Below are 16,726 nucleotides of genomic sequence, written 5' to 3'. Positions count from 1 at the left end.
TAAAAGTACACAAACATAAGTGAAAATGTACCCTTAATACAAATATTCTCCTTTCTGCCTCTCAGGTCCAAGCTGTCAAGAAGACGAGCCGGGCCGATGAGGATGTGAGACGAGACAGAAGGATGAACGCAGAGACTAAGATGTACATAGTTCTTTGTCCTTGTCCCTCCCCTTGTGCTGATCCCCCCCCTCCCCCAACCCCACTACAACAGTCTCCAACAACTATCTTTCCCCTGTACGTTTATCACTAGTGTCCTCAGCACATAAAGAGCCCATTTTTGTGTCAGGCTTTTGCTGCGGTGTGAGTCTGTAGTCTGAAGAAACTCTTCACTTTCCTCTACTGAGGTTTATTCATAGCTGGACGATTGGAGAAGACTGGAGGAAGTAGCACCAGTTTCTTATCTCAGATTACATACATATGGTAATGTACTGTAGTTGTTGTCAGTGACACATCAAGCCTTATACATTTAATCCTCAAAAAAATGCAGTGACATTTATTTTGACGTGAAGCTGTCATGTCAGCGAGGATCACATTGCTACATTTGCATCAGTAAATATAGAAAAAAACATGCAGAATTTTCACTTCTCTACAGCTATATATATATATATATATATATATATACATATATATATATATATATATACAGTGTCTAAACTGGTTTGCATACAGCTAGAAAATACACGCTTAAAGAAATAAAAATGACAGTTGAGTGTAAGTCTTTAGAATAATCTTCTTTTCTGCACCCTGAATCCAGACACAGATTAATCTGCTGTCCTACTCCTAAACCTCTCAGAAACTTTAGCACACACAGCCTGGCGTAGGAACAACTTATGTTATGTGGCATTCTGATCAATCCATGTCCTGTTTTAGCTTCTCTTAGGAGCACCGAGGGTATCTAGATTCACACAGAAAGTAATGTCATCGCCATCGATCCTCCCAATGTAATCCCATTCTCTCCCTGATTTTGATTTGTTTAAAATGTGATATATTTAGATATTTAACAGCTTTATTATTTATTTCTGCATGTATTTATTTACAAAGACATTTATATTTCTAACATAATAGTACTGTGCAATTTCTGCACATCGCACTTTTTAATATGAGTTCCTTATGTTTGAAGAAGACAACCTTGTCCCCATGCAGTTATTGCTTAAAACTGCTAAATAATTTATAATTGGCCACTTTCTTTGTGAAGCTGAAGATTACTTGAATAATACTATCCCCTTTAAGATTAGGATAGTCACAGCTGACCTTTGACCGCTACTAATATACATCTGGAAAGGTCAATGTGTTGTCAGATATAAGGATGGCCTGTCCATCCGCAGCTGCACAGAGCTACCTTTTTCAATAATCAAAAGTATAAATGTCCTCACAGTACAGAATAAGAAACTTGTTTTCTGAATGATATGTATATTGATTAAATGTAGTGCCTCTCTTTTCAATCAGACTGTACAGTATGCCTCTGCATCAGTTGCTTTGAAACAACATCCTCCATGCTGCTACTATACTGTTCTGGAAGTGTCTGCAGATCATACCACATCGCCTTCCTGCTTATCATCATCACCTACATCATCAGACAGAAATCTATTACATATCTTAACTGCCAATCATTAATTGTCCATAACACAGAGTATACTTCATTTTTATAAAGTAAAAATCCTACTTAACCATATGTAAGGATTTTGTAAAACATTTAAGCTTTGAATGAAAAAGAAAATCAATGCTGTTCACAGTGCAGTTAGTCAGTGCATGTTGAACATCTGATTGTAACTGAGAGGAAAGCAAAATCATTTTGTTGATGCATGTTTCTAAGTCTGATCTTCTTAAAGGTGATTTTCAGGAGCAGTATGTAACATTTCTGTGGTGTGTTTCTTCTGGACAGTAATCATGAATCGTGAATATTTAAAACATGCAGTAGAGGTGCACTTAGGGCTCTTGTGGCCTAAATGAGTATTACAACAACCACCAAGAACCAAACATTTAAATTAAACTTCTTTACTTACAAAAGATGTGAGGAACTAAGAAATATTATCCTGGCAAAACCTTTTTCTCCACCTGTAACTTGTAACCATAAGAAAGAAAAGCTATTACAATCAGACTTAGAAAATGTGCTTCTTTCGATCTTTCGATTAATTATCTTTTTTCCATACATTCCTGATCATCATGAATCTCAAACAGACAGATTCAGTGTGTGAGATGTTGTGTGAAGTTTAAGGATGAGCATGCCTCAGGTCAGACAGCCTAGAGAGCATGCTACAGTAGAGACATTTCACCTGCAAACTAAGACAACATCTCACAGCAGTAAACTGGTAACAATGTGATGTGTTGTAAGGTGGCACGCCAATGGGAGCAGAGGGTTCAATTCTAACTGCAGTTTAAGATTTTTTTCAATTCAGGCATATATCCTGAGACAGTATTCTGTGTGTTGTGGGCAATTGTTTGAAGTGATCCGGTAAAACCCTTGTAAATCCTTCATAACTGTCACTAGTTGTGACTAATCAGGCGGTCTTTTCTTTTGTTGGCTGAGTCCTGTGATCACTGTTGCGATCACAGACTGCCCTGGCAGAGACTGCAGTTTTAGTTTATCCAGCATCATCATGGAGAGAAAGCCCTGCTGTACATTACACCATCTAAAGCACTCATTTGTGTCTCATTTCCTTTAAAAACACAATCTTAAAATGTGATCCTCGGATTGCTCCAGTTTGATATTTGTGTTGAGATTATTCCTCGTGTTTTTAATGGGCCTCTAAGTATGTCACTTTTGAGCCAACCAAAGTTTTCTTAGTGCAGTCAAACACAAACAATCACACTGAATGTACATTGATATTTGAAAAAAGGGATTCTGCTGGAGTGGTTGTGTTGTCTTTTGTGTTCAGTCTGATTCCTGATTGATTGTAGGTGGGTTACTATCAGGGAACCAAATGGAAGTGTGGGATAAACCTGTAGAGTAGTAACCTAACTGTCACACTTTCACTATTATCTCAACATCACCATCTCACATCATGCGATCAGCCTTCACAAGATCTACCTTTTCTAACCCCATTTGAAAGATATCTACATTTTTGTGCTTCCACATTTTTATTTATTTTCAAGTTGCACAAGAGCATTTCTGTTGTTCCTTCTTCAAATGACTTTGCATTGTATATAAACATGATTGCTGTGAACAGTGTATTATAAAGTTGCACCCATTTTGAAATCTGAAATGGGCAGTAGTTCAGTCGGTGTCTCTGAGTGTTGGAGTTTAGCGTCAAATGTTTGTGTACACTAAACACATTGTCATATATTAAATAAACATGGACATTATGCAACACAAAGAAACAGACTCCTCTTTTTATTATTAATCAATTCGATTTTGGAACTAGTGACCAAGCATATAGTGGTATTATCAAGGTCAAATGAAATGCATGGATTGTGATCAGACCCCATTTCTAATAATTCACTTGATACACAGCGCAGAAAGTGACTTAAAATGGTTGGTATTCTTAGAGATTTGTTTAGCTATCTCTATTAAAAATTGAATAAAACTATAATAATAGGCATACATTTGTGGTCTAAGAGTTGACGGTATTATTCTTTTCTTAGTATAATCATAGAATTGACATACAAATAGGCCTACAGTGACATGGGGGATAATATTTTATTTAGCATTTATTTATTTAAAATGGGCCATGGTCATTATATACATTTACAAATGATTTAATCTTATAGGTATCATGTTTGAAAGGTGTAATGCAACCTTCCACTCAATTTTGACGTTGAGATATTTTAGAGTCCAAAAGCAGGTTAATGTATACAACACTCAAATAAATGAAGATATTTGATGTGCGTTTCTTTTATCTAAATGTTTCCCCAAAAAGCTTTCCTGAAGGGGGTTTTCATTTATTGTTGTTATTGTATTGTTTGCAATAATTTTTAAAAAACTGTTTGTGATCAATAGTGATTTAATCCTTTAGGGATAGGTGCAGAATCCACAGTTGCCATGTCTGGGGACTCTTTATATTACATTTATTTTTATCTTAATTTTTTTATAAATCTTTATCTTCTGGACTCAAATTCACATCATGTCCCAGGTTTACTACAAATTCGACAAATATCTTGGTTTTCTCAGGTTGTCAGACAATAAATAAAATAGGTTTCAGTAAACTCTTTAATCTTGCATAATAGTAGTCACATGTTAAAAGCATTTCGTGTTTTAAACGAAATGTGTTAAAGTCAGATAAAATCAATTCATATAAAAAAAAAACACATTTAACATGAAAAAGTTAAAAGGATATATTATTTTAAGATAAATTATTTTCATCGTTCTGTGACCTCTTTGTTGCAGCTTTCCCTTTAAGAGACCCGGCAACCCCGCTCCTCATCCCAAGAGGCTTAAACTAGCTAATGATTGGCACAGATAAGCAGCAGTAAACCTGTTCAGGACACCGTCACATCTTTTCTCAAGGTTAGACACACAGCCAAGGAGCTCAGCCTGATGTGTAACACGCAGGGGAACATATACGAGTCATGTTGACAGCAGACTATCAGTTAAATGCAACCGTGCTAGCAAAGATGAGTGATTAGCTGCATCAGCTAGCTATAGCTTAAGCTAACAGATGTTAGCTATAGTACTTAGCGTAGTTATTCGAACATCAGCTCGGTCTGGCAGACATGGCCAGAGATGGACCGGGTGTTGTCCTTGTGCAGTCATACGTTTCCTCATTTTCTGAGCTAACATAGCATAGTTGGCAGCAGGAAGCTACCCGACACCACAGCTGAGTAACTGCCTGCTGCTGACAGAAGCGATGTGATAGGAGACCGGACTATGTGTGGTGTGAAGGGACGGCCATAAATATAAACCAAACCATGTAGTCTCTACACCACTGTACCTGACAGTGGAGGACCCCAGCTATTTCAGGGTCAGGGGTAAAATATATATATTTAAAGACACCGGGATCAGAAAGTATACCAGCATGCACTGGTGGGTTTAGAGCAGGGGTGCCCAACCTTTTTTGAACCAAAATCTACTTTTAAAGTTGATAGTGTGTCGAGATCTACCAAGCCATATCGAAAGCCATAGCGTAGCCACAATTAATTGTGCACCTATATAATAACACAATGTTCTGACACAAAGATCAAGTTTTAACAATAATAATACATTTATTGAAGTAAAAGTACGTCGGGCAAAGAATAAGCACAAGTAGGCCTAGGACTGGCCCGTAACAACACAACAACATACAACCCAATTAATACAATGCCTAGTTCAAGGTGGAAAAGTGGTTCTCTACCTTAGTGGGACTTCTGGCACTGAGAGGAGGAAGCTAGTCTCTCATAGTCCGGACAGTAGGAGCTGAGTGCCAGCCGTAAGCAGGCCGCAAGGTGGTCATCAGTCATGGTGGATCTGTATTTTGACTTAATGATTTTCATATGTGAAAAGACTCACACAAATATGTTGATCCAAAAAGTGCAGTCAAAGTCAGTTTGTCTGAGGTTGGGGTACTTCTCTTTCTGCATTAGATTCCAGAATTGGACATTTGTGTCAGGTCTCTTGATTTGAGCTCAATGTCATTATTTAGTGTGAGGATCTCATTCTCAATAGCACCGCTATCCAGGTTGAAGAGTGATGCCACTTTGGGCATTATACAATCCACATCTATATTTTCCCCAAATGGAAAACTGACAACAGGCTCAATGGATGCAAAGTCAGTAAAGCGCCTGTCAAATTCTGACAAGATGCTTTGCACTTGATCATCATAACGTGCACTCTCAAGCTCCGCACAGTCTTTGCCCTGACGCTTAAGTTCTGTGTCCATGTGTGGAAAGTTCCGCAGAGCACACTGTTGCAACCTGCTTGATAGCAGCTGCTTGTTGTTAAAGGTGTTCACGGAGCTGATCGTGTAGATGATGTGTTTGTTCTTACCCTGCAGCTCTAGATTCAAGTGATTGAGCTTGTCAGTCAGATCAGTAAGAAAGGCTGAATCCAAGAGCCACTGACTGTCTTCTAGCTGTGCATACTCAGCATGGTTTGAACGTTTCAGAAATTCTTTAATTGAAGAGAGGCAACTTGCTCTTACTAACGAATTCCATAAAAACCTGAAAAATATCTGTGCCTCTTGTGTGCCCTTTCAAAGGCAAAATGATCAGCAGCTCTTCTTTTACACTCATATTGTCGAAAACCATTCTAATGAACACACATAGCTGAGCCACATCCACAGCATCAGTGGATTCATCGACTTGCAGAGAAAAACACTCACATGTCAATATCATTCCTCAATTGCTGTTCAACATCCTCCGCCATTCCCTCGCATCGCCGTGTAACAGAATTTCTTGATACCTGCACATCCTGAATAGCCGACACAATCTCCTTTCAGATTTTTAAAATCGGCAAAAAGTGCATCTGCTGCTTCCATGAACACTTCTTTCACAATCTCACCATCCTTGAAAGATTTCTTTCCTTTTGCAAGAACACGACAGACAAGATAAGAAGCTATGGTTGCAGCCTTACTCGTGGTATTGGGCCTGGTAAAAATGGACTGTTGTGCTGCTAGCTGACTTTTCAATTCCTTGACTTTTCGGGCGCGCAGTGGTGATTTAGCTGGGAAGTTTGTATCGTAGCTCTTGTGGACCGTCTTGAAATGCCGCTCCAAATTCCCTTTCTTTGGTAAAGCCACATTTGCATTGCAGATAAGACAGATGGACTTGGCATTGGAATACACGAAACAATAATCCTCCTCCCACTCTGAATGAAAATGATAAGTTTTAGATGTTTTAGCTTCTGCCGCCATGGTAGTATCCACTCGCTCTAGTCAAGCTTCTCGCACCCTTCCGAGTCCTTAGTTAGAACCCAGTAACCATACCCTGCACGCACAGATAGAAAGAAGCGCGTGAGATTTTTTCTTTGATTATGCCTGATCTACTTTACTACAGCTGTACAAATCTACACACTGCTTCAGGCGATCAGCAGTTCATTGTGCCTATTTAAGATGTTTTAAGTTGGAAGTTTTAATGTAGGCCTATTTTACACAACAGTAGGAGGATAGACTACTCACATTTTCTCGCGATCGACTGGAACTCAGCCCGCGATCGACTGGTAGACCGCGATCGACTGGTTGGGCACCCCTGGTTTAGAGTCTAGACCAATTTTCTGGGGGATGCAGGGGCCAGGGACGGATTAAGAGTCATTGGGCCCATGGACCTGTGACGACGTGAACATAACTTGAAACTGACAAAAGTAATAATAAATAAAAATGTATTGAAAAATAACGAATGAAAATCAGACATTGCTTTTGAATTGTGGTTCAACAGAATCATTTAAAAAAACAAAATAATGAAACTGACCAGGACAAAAATGATGGTACCCTTACCTTAAGTTAATATTCTGTTGCACAACCACTGCAATTGAGCGATTTTTGTAACTCTCAATGAGATTCTGCAACTATCTGCACTCCTTGTTCACAAACTGCTCCAGCTGTCTCAGGTTTGAAGGGTGCCTTCTCCAGACTGCATGTTTTTAGCTGTGTGTTTTGGGTCATTATCCTGTTGGAGGACCCATGACCTGCGACTAAGACCAAGCTTTCTGACACTGGGCAGCACATTTCGCTCCAGAATTCCTTGATAGTCTTGAGATTTCATGATACCCTGCACAGATTAAACACACCCTGTGCTACATGCAGCAAAGCAGCCCCAGAACAATACAGAGCCCCCTCCATGTTTCACAGCAGGTATAGTGGTCTTTTCTTTGAATGCTTCATTTTTGCGTCTGTAAACATAGAGCTGGGTGACTTGCCAAAAAGTTCCAGTTTTGTCTCATCTGTCCAAAGGACATTCTCCCAGAAGCTTTGTGGCTTGTCAACATGCATTGTGGCAAATTCCAGTCTCGCGTTTTTTATGATTTGTTTTCAACAGTGGTGTCCTGCTCAATTGTCTTCCATTAAGTCCACTTTGGCTCAAACAGCGGCGGATGGTGCGATCTGACACTGACGTACCTTGACTTTGGAGTTCACCTCTCACCTCTGGAAGTTGTTCGGGGTTCTTTGGTTACCATTCGTATTTCTTTAATTTGTCATCCATTTTCCTCTTGCAGCCACGTCCAGGGAGGTTGGCTACAGTCCCATGGACCTTAAACTTCTGAATAATATGTGCAACTGTTGTCACAGGAGCATCAAGCTGCTTGGAAATGGTCTTATAGCCTTTACCTTTAAAATGCTTGTCTATAATTTTCTTTCTAATATCCTGAGACAACTCTCTCCTTAGCTTTCTGTGCTCCATGTTCAGTGTGGTACACACCATGATACTAAACAGCACAGTACTGTTCACCCTTTAAATAGGCAGACTGACTGATTACAAGTCTGAAGACACCTGTGATGCTAATTACAGGACACACCTTAGTTTAACATGACCCTGTGGTCAAATTATTTTCAGTCTTTTCTATGGGTACCATCATTTTTGTCCAGGCCAGTTTCATTATTTTGTTTTTTAGAATGATTCTGTTGAACCACAATTCAAAAGCAATGTCTGATTTTCATTCGTTATTTTTCAATACATTTTTATTTATTATTACTTTTGTCAGTTTCAAGTTATGTCAGTGACCATTGTGGGTTTTTCTTTCTTTAACGGAAAGGTACCAACAATTTCGTCGACGTCTGTATTTAATGAGGGGCACAGTGAACCTGGGAGGAAGGAGAATGCTTTAGTTAGCCATAGCCACAAAAACAACAACAGATTCCCAGAACTTTGGCTCTAAAGATGGTTCAACACTCACATATAGTCTTATCATAGACTCTTTTTCTCTCTTTTGAGGGGGGCCACATGGGCTCAGTGTTTGGGTACCGGCCCCTCCCTGAACCCACCCATGGCAGTGCAGCCAATGTGGCACTGCATTACATCTCCTCCAGTCCAGTACCTTTCCTCTCATGCAGAGGCAGTCTGGAAGGCACTTAATAAGGTGTTATCCCTTTCTTTCATGTGCCCTGTTTATGGGTGGGAGTGAAGAACAGGTTTCAGTTGATAACGTAGGTGGCTGTGGCGCAGTGGTACAGTGTCCCACTATTGTATGTGAATGGTCCTGGGACGAGAACACCTGCGTAGTCACTATTCTGGGAGGAATACTTCTCTTACTGTCCAGCTTTCAGAACACATCACACTCAGTATTGTCCAAGTAATGACAACCCTTTTACTTGGAATATGTGAAGTTTAAAAGAGGAGGTTTTGCTTCAGATAGTAATATAGGGTTGAAATGTAAATGTAGTGTTATTCTGGAAATTGACTAATAATGTTACGCAGACATCCTGCTTCAACCCTATCTCCATTTTCACTGTATGCTGTGGGCATTTGATGCTAATGTTCTGAATTATACAGATTAGTTATATTCTATGGAAGGGGATGTATAACGTAATTGTGATGACCCTAGGTGACGTTGACATTACTCCATTTTCATTTTATTATGTATAGCCCATGTGGAGTTGTGATGGACACTGTTATATATTATGTTTTTTAATCTGCGGAATCACAAATTGCCCACCCGGGACAAATAATAAGCTGACTCGACCTTCTGAATGTTTTATGTTTCCTTAGGACTGTTATTATGGCCAAACAATCTGATGACCTCGGCTCGGTGAAGGGTCCCGCCTTCACTGACCACACCTTTCAGCATTATTCGGAAATGAATCTGGACAGGTAGGAAGATTGTTTTGGATTGATCACATTCAGTGATTCACTCAAAAAAAAGATTTGTATGTTCCTGGTGTATGTTAATGAGTAGCATATACACTTAACACAGCTGGGTTGAATAATATTCTCTCCAATGAATGTACTGATGGGATGTAGGATCTACATGGACTACAATGCAACAACACCACTGGAACCAGAAGTGATCCAGGCCATTTCTGAAGCCCTGCAGGATGCCTGGGGAAACCCAAGCAGCAGTTATATAGCAGGTAAAGAGATCATTGTATACAATAATACCATGAAGTTAATGGAACTGCAGGTATGTGTAAAATTACATTTTCCCTTGCCTTTTCAGATCTATCTTAAGCATGCAAACCATAAAACAGTACTTCTAAAATAAACTAATTTGACTTGTAGGTGCTAAAGCCAAGGCGATAATTAATCAGTCCAGAGAGAATGTGGCAAGACTGGTTGGAGGGAAAGCCGAAGACATCATTTTCACATCAGGGGGAACAGAGGTAATCTCCACCCTTATTTTTTGTAAGTGTGCAGCTGGAACATATTTTGTGCTAAACAGTAGTATTGTGCATGCAATGGTGGTTCATAACAATAAAATGTTCTTTCAGGCCAACAACCTGGTGCTCCACACTGCTGTAGAGCACTTCAGGAGGAGCTGCAGGGCTGCAGAGGAAGGGGGGGGGCAGCAGAATGGAAGCAGCGGCCTCCCTCACATCATCACCTCAAATGTGGAACATGACTCGGTCAAACTAGTCGCTGAGCACCTACAGGAAGAGGGCAAGGCGGGTAAGAGAACTCGTAAAGTCTGATTCATAAGAAATCCCAAATGTGGATTAACATGAAAATCTTATCTTTATCTTACCTTTTTAGTTTTTAAGGGATCTGGCTTTTATCCTCATTTATTCATTGCTTTACATTTATTATTTGTGTGTTTCTTTTGTTTATTTGAATTTGCCCTCAATACTTGTCTTTATTCTTTTTTTTTATTGTTTAATTGTTTTTTTAAAAAAGTATTTTCTTTTATATTCATTATATTTTTTACCTTTTGTTACAACTTCATTTCTAATGTTGTTTATGTTTGTACCACTTATACACCACAGCAAATTCCTTCCATGTGTAAACGTAGCAATAAACTGGACTCTGGATTAACTGGATTTATTTGAAAAGCTAACCTCATGTAGATTCCTTGCATGTGCATTCTCCATGTTTGGGTAACAGTGTTTCTGTCACAGATGTGACATATGTGCCTGTGTCTAAGGTGACTGCCCGTGTGGAGGTGGAGGATATCATGGCTGCGGTGCGCTCCAACACTTGTCTCATCTCAATCATGCTGGCCAACAATGAGACCGGAGTCATCATGGTGAGGAGATACAGGCCTACCAACCGTATGCCTCTTTCATGCTCTCTTCTATCTCTTTGTCACAGAAGTGAGTAAGAACATCTTAGTGGTCTGTGTTTATGACTTTTGAAAAGGTGGGGAAAGTGTTTTGCCAGCATGGTCTTACTAAAGTCCTTACATGTTTTTTTAAATCTGTAAAACAATTGAAATGGTAAAAAAATGTTTCCAATGTTTGTGATATGTATTACTATTTACTTGAAGGGGCGTCCATAGGAAAAGAAAATGAGTTGGATACAGGATTATCGTTGTGGTGGCACAGTACAGAAGAACGTGGCAACCATATGTAACATACATTTCTTCTAAAAACATAGAAATGAGAGTAGTGTTACATAGTTCTCTTATTCACCAAAATGAAATTGGACTTGTAACCAGAACCATAAGAATTTATCTTCTCTCACTTGCGTCACAGTGCTTCTGTATTTCCGCCATTGAGTACTGTCGAACTGATAACAAAGACATTTTACTTTTATCATCATAACAAAAAGTTGAATAAACAATCTGGACATTTAAAAAGGAGCCATTTGTGCTGATGAAGCAGAGAGTTGCAGCTTAGCGCCTCCATGTATCATGTATTGATAAAGAAGAATTACTTTATTAATCCCAGACTGGGACATTTTTGAATACGATTTAGATAAAGTTCAGATGTGAAAAGGAAGAGCTCTCGGTACAGTCTAATGACCTGTATGCTGACATCTTCATTTCTTCAGCCACTCCCAGAGATCTGCCGGAGAGTAAAGCATCTCAACAGGCAGCGTGAGCGGCTGCGGATCCTGCTGCACACTGACGCTGCTCAGGCTCTGGGCAAAATCCCAGTCCAAGCCTGTGAACTGGGAGTGGATTACCTCACAATAGTGGGACACAAGGTCAGGAATCTGTTATATGAAATTATATTGTTTGTCAGAAAGGCAGGAGGAAAACATTTGATTGAAAGGTTTTTTAAAATATGTAGTTCTATGCCCCTCGGATCGGTGCGCTGTATGTGAATGGCCCTGGGACGAGAACACCTGTGTATCCCATGCTGTTTGGAGGAGGACAGGAGAGGAACTTCCGACCAGGGTAACATACAATTTGGTCTTACATCAAAAGTCAATAAACTACCAAATATGCATAAAACAACAGCCAGAATCAGAGTGTGTTTCCTCTCTCTGAATATTACAGCACAGAGAATACCCCAATGATTGCTGGTCTTGGAAAGGTAAGTTCTCCTCTGATAAGACTTTGAAATGTCTGCAATATGTGATATTCATTTTCCTAATTCAATGTTGCACATTTGAGCGAGGATAATAATGATTTTTAAAAGCAGTTCAACAGATAATAGGATTTTTGCGTTTTGCATTAGGGTCTGCTCTAAACTCTTGACACACTTCTTCTCTGCCATTTTCCTGCTCTGTGATGTCATAATTAAAACCTCATGTACGCCTAATTCAAGTTGCTGTTATTATTCTATTTAAAAGAGTTAAAACAAGACTATTACTATTATTGGTAGCATTCCTTTAGTGAGACACCAGACTTGTCATAAGCATCATTTATGGTTCCTGATTTATCATGTGTCTGTCAGGCAGCAGATATGGTGACCTGTCATCTGTCGGATTATCAGAGTCATATGCTAACCACCAAACTCTACTTGGAAGAACGTCTGAAGGTCAGTTTGATTCTAGTTCAAATGTTCATATTCTTATTGAGGCTGTGGTATATGCAGGCAAATGTTGCATTTTTTTAATAAAAAACTACCGTCAACATTCTTTTCTATTCAGGCCATCTTCAAAGACAAAATCCACTTCAACAGCCACTTCCCGGGGTCTGAAGTCCTCCCCAACACATGTAACGTGTCCATCCTGGGCCCAACACTACAAGGTAATGTCTCTCTCCGTCCTATGTCTGGTTTGCCTGACAGTTCACAACAGTGTCCTCTAACCCTGCGAGTGAGAGGGAGGTCACGACCTGCGCGGGCTGTTAGTGAACTACAGAGGCTTTAAATGATTCATCTCTTTGGTTCAGGCTGGAGGGTATTGTCCAACTGCAGGAGGCTGCTGGCCAGCGTGGGGGCCGCCTGCCACTCAGACAGTGGAAACAGGTAAATAGTGTCCCCTCCTTTACCTGTCCTGCTTTTGTAAAGAAATCACATTGATCATCATTACCAGGGTTGGGAGGGTTACTTTAAAAATGTAATCTGTTTCCTAATCTGGGTGTTATCAAAATAATGATACCTGATTACTTCCCGTAACCTAAATTACAGAACAGTTTACAAATGCTGTTGTAGTGTAACACATGAATAAAAGCAAACACAGTTATTTAGTTAATAAATCAGGTTTCCACCAACTGCATTCAATATATATACTGTATATATATATATATATATATATATATATATATATATACTGTATATATACAGTATATATATATATATATATATACTGTATATATACACTCACCGGCCACTTTATTATGTACACCTTGCTAGTACTGGGTTGGACCCCCTTTTGCCTCCAGAACTGCCTTAATTCTTATTGTGATAAACTCAACAAGGTGCTGGACACATTTCTCTATGCTGGTCCATATTGACCTGATAGCATCACAAAGTCGCTGCAGATCTGTTGGCTGCACATCCATGATGCCAATCTGTCGTTCCACCACATCCCAAAGGTGCTTTAAAGCAGTGGTTCTCAACTGGTCAAGCCTCAGGACCCACTTTTTCCTTCGTCAATCAATAACGACCCAAGTTTTGAGCCACTGCAGTAATATATATATATATATATACATTATGCCATGCAAGGCAGATAATATCCCTAACCCCAGAACTAAAGTATGCTTTAAAAAAAGTTTAAACTGGTGATGGTGATCATGTTTCCTACAATCAGAATTGAACTGTATAAAACAAAAAAGGCACATATTTTTTGTATTAAATTAAAAGACAGACTTGGAGCCAATCCTGGAAACTCACCACACCTGAAAAATGTGAAATGTTGAAAAGCCAACCCCTGAGAATTTTGGGGAAAAAAACATGTAAACTATGCATTCTGGTACTCTGAGAAGAAAATAAATACATCAATTATTACCCAACATATTTAATAATATTTAATGCCACTTATCTTTTGTTCTGACAGCTGAAGCTGCTGCTCCTCAGGAGAGCGGCTGTGTGAATTACTTTAAGTTGTGGATAAGGGTAGATAGCCCCCATTGTTCTGTGGGCAAAAATGAAAGACAGCCTACACATTCCTTTCGTTATTATATAAAAAAAAGGTAAATCACATGGATGTTTAAAGAGTAGTTCTACTGCGAAGTTATTCGCCTTGGGGATTTGCACCAACATGCCGTAGTCTGATTGGCCACAAGACTCGAAAAGCATCAGCAAAGATGTTTTATTCAGAAGATGATCATTCAAAACCGTTTCTGTTCTCTGACATTTCCAGTCTAATAGCTACTGTACGCGCAGCATTAGAAATTCCGGCCTTCAAAATAAAAATGGCCTTCAAAATAAAAGTTTGACTTTTTTCCATGATTTAGTTTTTCACTTGCATATCTGCGACCTACTCAAAATGGGTCCCGCGACCTACTTTTGGGTCGCGACCCACCAGTTGAGAAGCACTGCTCTAAAGGGTTCTGATCTGGTGACTGTGGGGGCCATTTGAGTACAGTGAACTCATTCACATGTTCAAGAAACCAGTTGGAGATGATTTGAGCTTTGTGACATGGCGCGTTATCCTGCTGGAAGGAGCCATCAGAAGATGAGTACACTGTGGTCATAAAGGGATGGACATTTCAGCAACTATACTCGGGTAAGCTGGGGCCTTTAAACAATGATCAATTGGTACTAAGGAATCAGAATACCTTTAATAGTCCCACAGAGGGGAAATTTGCATTGTTACAGCAGAAAGAGCTAAAGACAGCTTCATGTTACACCCTAGATACTAAAAAAAATTATATTCAGGAATCACAAAATTACAAAATACACAAAAATAAAGGTATAGCAAGTAAGGGGCCCAAAGTATGCCAAGAAAATATCCTGCATACCATGACTATGCATTTAGGCATGTAGACATGGTCAAGAGGACCTGTTGAAGTTCAAACTGAGCATCAGAACGGGGAGAAAGGTGATTTAAGTGACTTTGAACATGGCATGGGTGTTGGTGCCAGACAGGCTGGTGTCGGTGTGATCTACTGTGATTTTCACGACCATCTCTAGGGTCTACAGAGAAGGGTCCAGTTCACTGGGGGAAATGCCTTGTTGATGCCAGAGGTCAGATGAGAGCGGGCAGACTGGTTCAAGATGATAGAAAGGCAACATTAACTCAAATAACGACTCGTTACAACCAAGGTATTGGTTCGACCCTCTCTGAGCCACAACACGTGGAACCCTGAAGCAGAGGGGCCAAGCATCAAGAGACCACACCTGGAGCCCATCCTGTCAGCTAGGAACAGGAAACTGAGACTACCATTTGTACAGGCTCACCTAATTGAGACAATAGCAGATTAGAAAAATGTTGCCTGGTCTGATGAGTCTCGATTTCTGCTGCAACATTCAGACTGCAGCGTCAGAATTTGGCGCAAACGACATGAGAGCATGGATCCATCCTGCCCTGTATCAACGGTTCAGGCTGGGGGCGGTGGTGTAACTGTTGGGGGATATTTTCCTGGCATACGTTTGGTCCCTTAGTACCAATTGAGCATTGTTTAAACGCCACAGCTTACATGTGGATATAAATATATATATATAACAAAGAATGAAGGTACCACATGAAAACCCAAAATAAAATGCAGGCAGTAAGTCTACCTATAATATATAATGTTTATTTTAAGATGTATTTTAACATTGTAATTCTGTTAGTAATTTAGAAATGTAACAGTAATCTGATTAAATCATTTTTGCATGTAACTGTAAGGGAATACAGTTACATGCAAAAATGATTTTTGCATTCTAATTATGTATCCCCATTGCATGTGATCTGTTACTCTCCACACCTGGTCATTATAAACCTCTTGCACAGGCCTTCCCATATCCTCCTGAGCTGCGGCGTCCCCTCAGAGAGGGCAGCGAACGCCCTGAGGCTGAGCGTGGGGAGGGGGACCACCAAGGCGGATGTGGATGCAGTGGTGGAGGACCTGAGTGAGACGGTCCAGCTGCTGGAAGACATGCTCTGATGACCTCCTTGTGGGTCAAATAATAACATTGTGTGTGTGTGTGTGTGTGTGTGTGTGTGTGTGTGTGTGTGTGTGTGTGTGTGTGTGTGTGTGTGTGTGTGTGTGTGTGTGTGTGTGTGTGTGTGTGTGTGTGTGTGTGTGTGTGTGTGTGTGTGTGTGTGTGTCTGTCATTACATTACCTGATCATGTAAAATGGATGAAATATTTAATATAAATAATGAAGGGGAACCTGAGGGATGATGTTATAGAGAGATGACTGTTCTCCGCTTCCATCATGTCATGTGAGGAGCTAATCAGCTGATTAGAGTGTGGGCAACATGTATGAGTTTAATGAGAGAAATAAACAAATTCAATCAACTGTAAAATATGATCTGTAGACAATCATTTAGCAAATGTGTTATTTGTTTAATCATCCCCATTGAGATGATTATTTATAATAGTAGTAAATAATAACAGTGGTTGTAATGCACCATGCCTTGGCTCTTACTTCTCCCATTACTTAAGTTTCCGTGCCGCCTCAGCTC

General features: G+C 39.8%; 2 protein-coding genes across 12 annotated transcripts in view; both read left to right on the top strand.

The window, feature by feature from the left end:
• Nucleotides 1-3,301, top strand: part of kif1aa (kinesin family member 1Aa) — a 49,168-nt gene extending 45,867 nt beyond the window's left edge. For all 11 annotated transcript variants that reach the window (XM_063891667.1, XM_063891668.1, XM_063891669.1 and 8 more), the window contains one exon: nucleotides 66-3,301. In XM_063891667.1, the coding sequence (XP_063747737.1) occupies nucleotides 66-108 (43 nt within the window). In that variant the 3' untranslated portion in view covers nucleotides 109-3,301. The remainder of the gene's footprint in view (nucleotides 1-65) is intronic.
• Nucleotides 3,302-4,353: 1,052 nt separating this feature from the next.
• On the top strand, nucleotides 4,354-16,559 carry scly (selenocysteine lyase). The gene is made up of 13 exons (XM_063891795.1): nucleotides 4,354-4,445; nucleotides 9,554-9,655; nucleotides 9,806-9,915; nucleotides 10,064-10,164; nucleotides 10,273-10,450; nucleotides 10,897-11,024; nucleotides 11,771-11,926; nucleotides 12,013-12,119; nucleotides 12,222-12,258; nucleotides 12,622-12,705; nucleotides 12,818-12,917; nucleotides 13,062-13,137; nucleotides 16,049-16,559. Exons 2-13 carry the CDS (start codon nucleotides 9,564-9,566, stop codon nucleotides 16,200-16,202), a joined length of 1,323 nt encoding a protein of 440 aa, XP_063747865.1. The 5' UTR covers nucleotides 4,354-4,445; nucleotides 9,554-9,563; the 3' UTR covers nucleotides 16,203-16,559.
• Nucleotides 16,560-16,726: the final 167 nt, after the last annotated feature.

The sequence above is a fragment of the Eleginops maclovinus genome, chromosome 9 (assembly GCF_036324505.1).
Source record: "Eleginops maclovinus isolate JMC-PN-2008 ecotype Puerto Natales chromosome 9, JC_Emac_rtc_rv5, whole genome shotgun sequence".
Taxonomy (NCBI): Eukaryota; Metazoa; Chordata; class Actinopteri; order Perciformes; family Eleginopidae; genus Eleginops; species Eleginops maclovinus.
Note: the sequence above shows the minus strand (reverse complement) of the source record. Positions and strands in the feature narration are given on the sequence as shown.